The sequence below is a fragment of the Microtus ochrogaster genome, chromosome 1, assembly GCF_000317375.1.
Source record: "Microtus ochrogaster isolate Prairie Vole_2 chromosome 1, MicOch1.0, whole genome shotgun sequence".
In the NCBI taxonomy this organism is placed as follows: domain Eukaryota; kingdom Metazoa; phylum Chordata; class Mammalia; order Rodentia; family Cricetidae; genus Microtus; species Microtus ochrogaster.
In genome coordinates, this window is record NC_022009.1 from 76,836,232 (window position 1) to 76,844,946 (window position 8,715).

The following is an 8,715-nucleotide window of genomic DNA, read 5'->3' on the forward strand; positions in this document are numbered from 1 at the left end:
CCAGCAAAGGAATACTACAGTTCAATCACAAATGATTCAGGCTGTAGCTTGTTAAGAGGCAGTCAACCACAGACCATAGGATGTGGGTGTGCCAGCATTCCAAGTGATCAACAACAATCCAATATTTTCAATTTCTGGGCTTTTATTTTAGACTTAAATCTTGAGCATACTTAATTTGTTATCACCACATGAATTTCATAATGATTTCCCGAACTGTAATTATAAGCTTAATACAACCAAGCAAATTAAAAAAAAAAAATCTCCCCCATAGAAACATACCTTTTGAATGGAGCTAAGTAAGAATATTGGTGTTTATATGCAAAAAGAAACCTACCTTATATATGGATTCTTAAACCACAACTATTATATATACATTTTTATTGAACATTCCAAAACCGTTAATATTTCCATAAAGGCACCCGCTAGTCTAACCACAGTTTCCTCTTAAACTATACTTTTCCATAAAATGCCTTTTTTATAAATAAAGTGTCTAAGTAAGTCTTACTTTTTTTAAAAAAAAAATCAAGCCCTAAAACTACTAGTTGAGTTCTAAGTTTGGTCAGCTTTCCAAAGAACCCAGGAAACAGTAAACACCTCTCCATCTTCCTAGGTCAGCACTCGCCCAAATCTTTAAAATTAAACGTGACAGAAATGCTTTTATGAAACCTGACTCCTACATAATTCTTGTTGCAATTGTCTAGCATGCATACCAGCTGTCGTTAAGTTGATTCCTCCACTTATTCTGCCTATTTTTAATTTTTTTTCCCATACCAAACTTCCTGGAAAAGAGCCTGTTTATTACTGATCTTAAAAAATTTTAGGGTCTCAAATAGTTTTTTTTCATGTTTTATGATTATATAATCAGGAAAGGGCTGCATGATAAAAACATGATTCATTTTAGAACACTCTAATCTGGTCCAAATTCGTGACATTAGGCAGGAAAATGCCCCTCATTGTCACATAAAGAGAAGTAGATTCAGTTTTTAGAAATTCTGTTCCTTCAGTTGACAGAGACATAGTGTTTATCGCGTTTATTGAACTAGCAGTTGTCATTTGCAGATGTGAAAATCAAAAGGAATCAACTCATTAGAGATACTAATTTTTTTTTCAAAACCTAATATGGCACGAGCACCAGATTTAACTGTGCTCCTGCCGTTATTATCACAGCTTAGTTATCTTTTCTATCATAGTGTGCTTAACTAGGACACGCAGGATCTTTAAGTCATACCAAGGCTTGATGTGTTAACCCAGATGATTTGCTAGAACAGGTGAATTTTGATACAGAGATTTTTTTCAAAAGTATTTATGCAAAATAAAGGGTGATAATCTGAAAGGTAAATGATGATATTCTTTAGAATACACTCATTTTAGCAACCTCAATAAACTTTTTGTTCATAAATAAATCAAGTGGGGTTTTGCTCTCTGGGGTCTTTGTGTGGGAAACTCAATAAAGTTGAACAGTCTCCCCCGGGATCGCATCATAATCCTAGGAACTGATAATCTGTCAAAAGAAACGTGGCACAGGATTGAGGAGACTGAGAGGACAAGAGCAACCTGGCTTTTCTAGGTAAACCCTAAATAGAATCACAAGGTCCCTTGAAAGAAGTCGGGCTAAGTGACAATGGAGAGGAAGGGATGTGTCTCAGGAGAGAAAATTGAAATGTAACTAGCAGTCAGGAAATGCTGGTAGCCCAGACTGGAAAACAAAAAACAAACAAACAAAAAACCAAAAACAACAACAAAAAAAACAATGCCCGTCCTAATGTCTTGGCTTTAGCCCTTTAAGGCTGACTTTGAAATTTTAACCTCCAGAACTGCAGGAAGATAAATTTCTGTTGGTACTAAAGTCTAAGTAATTTGTTATAACATCTACAGGAAGCAAGGCTTCTGTGATTTGAGGAAATACACATCCAGGTTTGCAAAATTTCATTTTGAAGCACCCCCGAATAAAATAATTTTTCACTGAAGGTGATATTCTGTGTTTTAAGAAATTATGCAATCTTTAATGAGAGACCTCAATCACTAGTGAATATATCTTTTCATTTCTTTTACTAAGTTGAAGGGAAACTTCACTTTACTAATTGTTATGTTTGGTAGCCAATGCTTTTGAAATACAAAATGCAAGAATCTTGCAGAAATCAGCTACTAGGTTTATTATCTACCTGAAAGGAAAAAGAGGCAGAAAACAAAAGACCACAAAAAATCAAATTATATAACAACTTTCATTTTGCTTAAGTTTACGAAGCTATATTTTAAATGCTTCCAAATTAAGAAAAGACTTAATGTTTGTTGATGACTTATTTAGTTAATTAAGTCACTACCTATGACAACACAACATGTAGTTGTCCTTAGATAGGAAAATACCTTTATTCTTGTGATCCCTTGAAACAGCTCAGGGTCCAGTTCATCTTCTCTGACTGATTAGAACAAGAATATTAAAAAGGCAAAAACAAAAGAACAATGGAAAAACAAGACTCCTCAATATGATTTACATTTAAAGATGCATTTAGAATTTCCTTCTATTTTACCAAGTAGCCCAATCACAAACCTCAGCTGTCTGTCCAGTGACTACTTCACTGGTCATTTAGAAAGTCGGTCTCTGTTCTAAGTGTGGTAATGGCTACACGATCATGGTGTTGTCCTAAGTTGTAAGGCGTACTTATCGCCCTGTGAAGGACCATGTAGTACACATGCAACACAGTCAATGAAATCATGTATACACATACATAGATATCAGAACGTTTCTGGAGGATGTGGATAGTACTGGGTTGGCTGTGTGCAGCATGAAGTAACTGCCGGTTTAAAGAAAGAACTGTGGCCTGTGGGGCATGGGAGAATGGGTACCGTGGGCTCATCTTCACAAGGTCTTTCTTGTGCTCAGAAATGCTTTCCCAGGCTTATTTGGGCTCTGTGTTTAAGGGTTTTCTAAAAAATAATTATTTTCCTATATATTCTTTACAAAGTTATTCTCCAGAATAGTCAGAGATTGAACACAATTCATTTCCTTTGCTTGGATCTTGAAAGCAGCTACTCAGGGTTAATAAGACACTACTTCCTTATGGTTTTCAGAGTGAACGAACAACACCGCACATCTTCGATGCTATTGTTTTTAAATGTAAAACCAAACAAAATGACAACAAAGGCAACAACTCTGAAACTTTAGATCTTTGAATCTTCTTTCATACAGTCTGATCACATTTACAGGCATGTCCAGGAGACGATGGACTGCATCAGCTGTCACACAGCAACTTCCCGTATTCTTTAACCGTTCATGAACAGTGCTCCAAATTGCCAAAAGTTACACAAGTTCCCAGTTTCCCATAGCAAGCTGAAGCTCACTCTTCATTTGTCAATGTGCATAAAAGCTGCTCATAGCAAGGCATGATGTAAGCTATTTCTTAAGCAATAAATGGTTTGAGTCATCTATTTTGTCCTGAAATGCTATTTGTAGTTAACTGCATTGCTTATAAATGGTCATAGTAAATTCAGCATGAAAGAGAATATTACAGAAAAGACAGCAGCAGAAGCATTAGCATTATCTAATATTTATATATGTTATCAACAGAACACAGCCGTGAAACATTTAAATGCATATCAATGGGTACCATGACTAAAAATTACTATAGTACCTATTTAGTGTAGTGGATATTTTTCTTAAAGAGTGCTTGCTGTAACTAGAACAGCGTAATATGTGATTTAGTACAGTTAATTCTTATTGATTAAATAATGTATTTATGTACTGAAGATAGTGAAAGGAGACAGGTATTTTTTTTCTCTTTTTGCTTCATTGTGATCCCAGATTTAACACTTAAATGAAGATTCCAAAGGATCATGACATGTCATTATTTAACTGAAATGGGCATTGACATATTTAAAAGACAGTATTCGTACTGAAACAGCAAGATGGCACCGGATACATGTAATGCTACTGGCCTATGACTCAATTGGAGCCAGAGTCCAAAATTGTGCCGCTCATTTACAGTAATGGTGATTACTCAAATTCAGAAAGAATTGCCCAAATATATGCTTAACCTTCACAAGTCATGTGTAAAGCAAAATGGAACAGAAAGATCAGCAAATGTAATTGCTAAATACTTTGCTTTTTTACAAGAGCTGCAAAACAGTCATTTCTAACATTAAACTGCCATTTACAGTAGATTTTTTTGTACACCTGCAAAGACTTCAGTAATGATGGGGAAATGCCCAAGGCAAATGGTCTCCAAGTAGATATTTACATATGTGAAATCAAATGTACCGTAAATACCAAGAAAATTATCTTATGTTATTATGAATTCGAACAAACATGATATAGCTTCATCATACAGAAAACCCGTAGGACCCCATCCCAAGCCTAAGTAAAAAGGAATCCCCAGTTCCCTCTGCCCGTTCACCCACCATCTTCCTCTAACAAAGAATGAATGTCTAAATTATTCCCACCCACCCTCAAATAAAGTGCGCAGTCCATGGCAGACCATAGAATAATGCAACAGGAAAAGCCCCCTTTTGTATTATTATTTTAAAAATAAAATACGAACAACAAAAATAAAACAAAGATTGAAGAGAATTCGGTGATTCTCTCAATCTTGAAAAACAAAACCGGCGAAGCGCGGGGTGCCCTACTGGACTGTCTCTCCTTTCAGTACACGTAGCCTTCGCTGTAGGGGTGGGGGTTGCAGCAGCCCCCTTCTGGCATGTAGGCCATGCTTTCGTCAAAGTGAGACAGAGGCACCGTGTCCTCCTCGTTGATGTGACGTTCCATGTCCGTCTTCAGCAGTGGGCGCTGGTTATCTGGAAAGGCCATGGAGAAAAGGGCTTCCGGGTCACACACAAATTTGTAGACATATCTTTCTCCAGCCACCTGAGAATAGCATGGAAAAGCCCAGCGTCACCGTCCCCACGTGGGTAGGGGAGAGAGAAACAAACACAGATTAAGACAACAGCAGGGATGGAGGGCAAAGGAAAACATTTGACTAAATAACAGATTACATTTTCATGGGGAAACGTTTTAACTTTGTGAAGTAAGCCATGGTTTAATCAAGGGAATCACGAAATGTTGACCTAGAGTAATAATTAATCTATTCCACAAATAGCTAGGAAACTCAGCAGTTTGCTTTTTCCTTTTTAAAATAAAGGGGTACTTATGCTGCCATTTAGGGGAGAAAATCAATGTGATGCAAGCAATTCACATTGAAGGGTTTGTCTTAAAGGTAACATCTTTGCTTTTAAAAATGTCTTTAAGGTTTATCTTCCCCTATTATATTTCTACAACTTGCAAGTTTTAAAAGGAAAATGTGCTTTATTTCTAATAAGATGAAACTAGTGATCACTAATTCCCAAGATGCACTGCTTCTTTCTCCTCCATCTTTCCCCTGGCACCGTGTAGTCTCATCTGAAAAAACCCCAAAGATACATAGCCTTATTTAAATGAAGAATGGAGCAAGAGGACATTATCCTGAGCACATCACTTTTTAAAATGAAGGCAAGATACATTAGATGAAGCTTAAGGATGTGTGTAAAGTGTCAAATTGAAGTAAGAGGCGTAAAAAAAAGTGAAAGGAGTCTAAAATACACACTGGGAAGGGAGGAAATGAGAAAAGGAAATGTGACAACTGCCTGAAATAAAGGAGGCATAGCATAATTTGTAGAGAAAGACATGCCCCAAACTTAAGTTTTGAAGAGTAATGCTTCTGTAGAAAATGATAAACAATTGAAGGAGACAGATAGATGTACCTGCCACTAATATACAATGCTGAGGAACTCAAGACCCAGATGCGATGGGGAACAAAGGCAGTTCCCTGTGCTAACTTTGGTGTGTGTGTGTGTGTTTGTGTGTGTAGTTCACAATTTCAGAAAGCTGAAAAGTATTGACTGTCTTATGTTTCTATGTCCAAAGATCTTGCTAGTTGATTTGTGACATGGGGAAACAGTGTGCTCACAGTTTATAAATTCTCTGTCCATGTTTGGGAGAGGGGGAATGACTGCCAAGGAGCTCTGCTGCTCTGGACTCAGAGTTAGAATATCTGCTGCCCTGAATTTAAGTAAAAGGATCCACATCAGTGTCCAAATAATCTGGCTATGCAGAGGTTTGAAAGAGCTAACACTAAGCAGTGTTTATGAATCTGGACATGTTTCTTAAACTGCCCTTCAGTTCCTTGTCTTGTGAAACGGAGACAGGAAGGGCTCCCTGGAAAGCCAGCTGTGGCACATGGAGGGAAGTCTCTAGCCCAGCGCAAAGCAGAAGGGGGGCATGGAGCTTAATGCTCTTCCTTTAGTCCTCACTACAAATTAAAAAGACAAACAGGTAAACTAATGAAATGACTGCAAAACTGAAAAGCAGGCAGCACCAAACAAACGCTGAGCGATGATACATCTTAGCTTTGCTTCCTTTCCTCTTTATTTGTCAAAGTATTTTCAGGAAATGAAAGTAAAATAAATGCTTTATTCTGCATGCCTCTGAGTGTTTTATAGCCCATTGTGTTTAGTTTGGGGCTGCAGGAAAAGAATTGTTTGCCTTGGGTACTGGACCTGTCATTTTGCCCGATGTGTTGAGGTTGTCTTTACTGGGAAGCAGTGTAATAAATGAGAAGCATTTCATCATGCGGAATTTAAATGCACAAGATGCCATCGAAATTATAAAATCTCCTAGGGACTTCTGCCTCTGCTTCCTTCTAGTTTTCTCTGAATAAACATTTTTAGTGCTACTACTGTATTTATCGCACTGTTAGATATTGCTGAGTTTAAAATAGGAGCTGACACACAGACAAAGTAAATGATGCCTTCCTTTGTTAGGGATACAATTACAGGGTGAGAAATCCTGCATATTAGGTAAAATCTAAATGTAACATTGAGATGGAAAAGCACAGGGATTCTGTGAAGGGATGTATCAGAAGGAAATGGGGAGGTGGGTGTGTTGTCAAAGCCTAGAAACATATTTAAATTACACTTCCATTTTTAAAATTTTAAGAAAGCTCAGCAAGTAAGGCACTTGCCTCCAAGTCTGACAACTTGAGTTCTATCCCTGGGACCACAGAGGGGCAAGCCAGGCCTGAGGACTGCAAGCTGTCATATGACTTGCACACATATACTGATGGTACACACACAAAAACACACAGGAAACATAGTAATTTTTCAAAATTTGAAGGAGAGGGAATGGGGGCATATTTGACCCAAACAAAGCATCTCTGTATATAATTATTAAATAAAATAAATAAAATCGCAAACGTAGATGGTAAAGCAAAGAGAAGCAAATATATCATGGAGAACATAAACATTACTACATTAGTAAATATTTTTATAAGTATTGCTAATTTTTTAAGTAGATGTGAAGATATTTTATCTACAAAGTACAAGAATCTTTCCAATACAACTTATTTCTATTTCATGATTACTGAAATTAATTACACTTAAAATGTTTTACTTGTATGAACGCTTTCAGTTATTTGTATTTTATTCTCCAGACTTCTAGCTTAATTGTGCTTTACATACATCACAAAGGCTTAACTAAAATTTTAAGCCAGTGAATAAATATCGTCATACAAACTTGGAATTCCCCATTATGTGTTTGTAATAAGGAGGGGAGTCACAGAGTTCTTCTGAATAAACTATGCTACAATGTACTTAACCATGAGAAGTGGCTCTTGGAACAGCGGGGAAATGACTGTACATGTTTGAATGTTAGTACTTGCTAACATGATAAGGGACCCTGGTTTATTGCTGCGTATATGCAGAGTACAATCTCCACATGGTGGTGTGGTACACAACCTGCCTTTCATGTGCCAAACAGTGGCATCCAAAGAGTCTGTTCTGTGGAGCATTCACATCCACCTGCAAGGCCTAGAGAAGCCATAAAGCACCCACGGCTGAAGGAAATAATAACAAATATTCAAATGTTTTATCTTTATATATTCATTTATTCATGGCCTCCTTCATGTTATATATTAAGAACATTTTATCTTTATCCATGTTTTTGTCTTTTACACCAAACAACTTTTAAATATTAAAAGAAGCTCATTTGAATTAAAATATATTGAACTTTGTTCTACTAGCCAAATGAGATGAAACATTTATTACAAGTAAGTGGTTTGGGATATTAAATGGTCAAGTGATGAAATCAGGCAAGATATGGAGCAAGAAAAAAAAGTTTTGCTTCTTTTTCTAATAAGAACAAGAGATGTTTTAAGAATCAGAACAAAAAGAAAAAAAAGAAAAGAAAGAGACAAGCATTTAAAAAATGTGTGGCTGTGGGGCACAGTAAAATTACAGCTTCTAGAGACATGGAGATGAACTATTGATACTGAAATAACTTTTTATTATCACGTGTGATAAAGTGCAATCTTCAGAAAGCCTGCCCCTTGATAGATACTACTATACATTTATCTGCAGTGTCCATGACTTTTCAGACAGACCTGTGATGCTCCGAGCAGGAGTCAAGCATCTACAGGTGGAAGCCTGGCTGGAGCAAGACAGCACTACTGTGATTGTAAGAACTGACTTAGAGACTGGTGGTGGGCACATCTCAGTGAGTTTGAACGTAATATCATCTCACCTTCTGCATGATTCCCTTCTCATAGTAATAGCGGAGAGAACGGCTAAGTTTGTCATAGTTCATAGCTGGCCTGTTCTTCTGAATGCCCCAACGCCGGGCCACCTGCCATCAAAACAGGATCACATTGTTAGTGTTCAGCCTTCATCAGTCACATTGTTCAGGGTTAGTGG

General features: G+C 37.1%; 1 protein-coding gene across 4 annotated transcripts in view; it reads right to left on the minus strand.

The window, feature by feature from the left end:
* Positions 1-124: 124 nt before the first annotated feature.
* The window catches only part of Etv1 (ETS variant 1), a 96,144-nt gene continuing 87,553 nt past the window's right edge, over positions 125-8,715 (minus strand). For all 4 annotated transcript variants that reach the window (XM_026782434.1, XM_013347876.2, XM_013347879.2 and 1 more), the window contains 2 exons: positions 8,546-8,647; positions 125-4,858 (listed from right to left, as the gene is read on the minus strand). In XM_026782434.1, the coding sequence (XP_026638235.1) occupies positions 4,637-4,858; positions 8,546-8,647 (324 nt within the window). In that variant the 3' untranslated portion in view covers positions 125-4,636. The remainder of the gene's footprint in view (positions 4,859-8,545; positions 8,648-8,715) is intronic.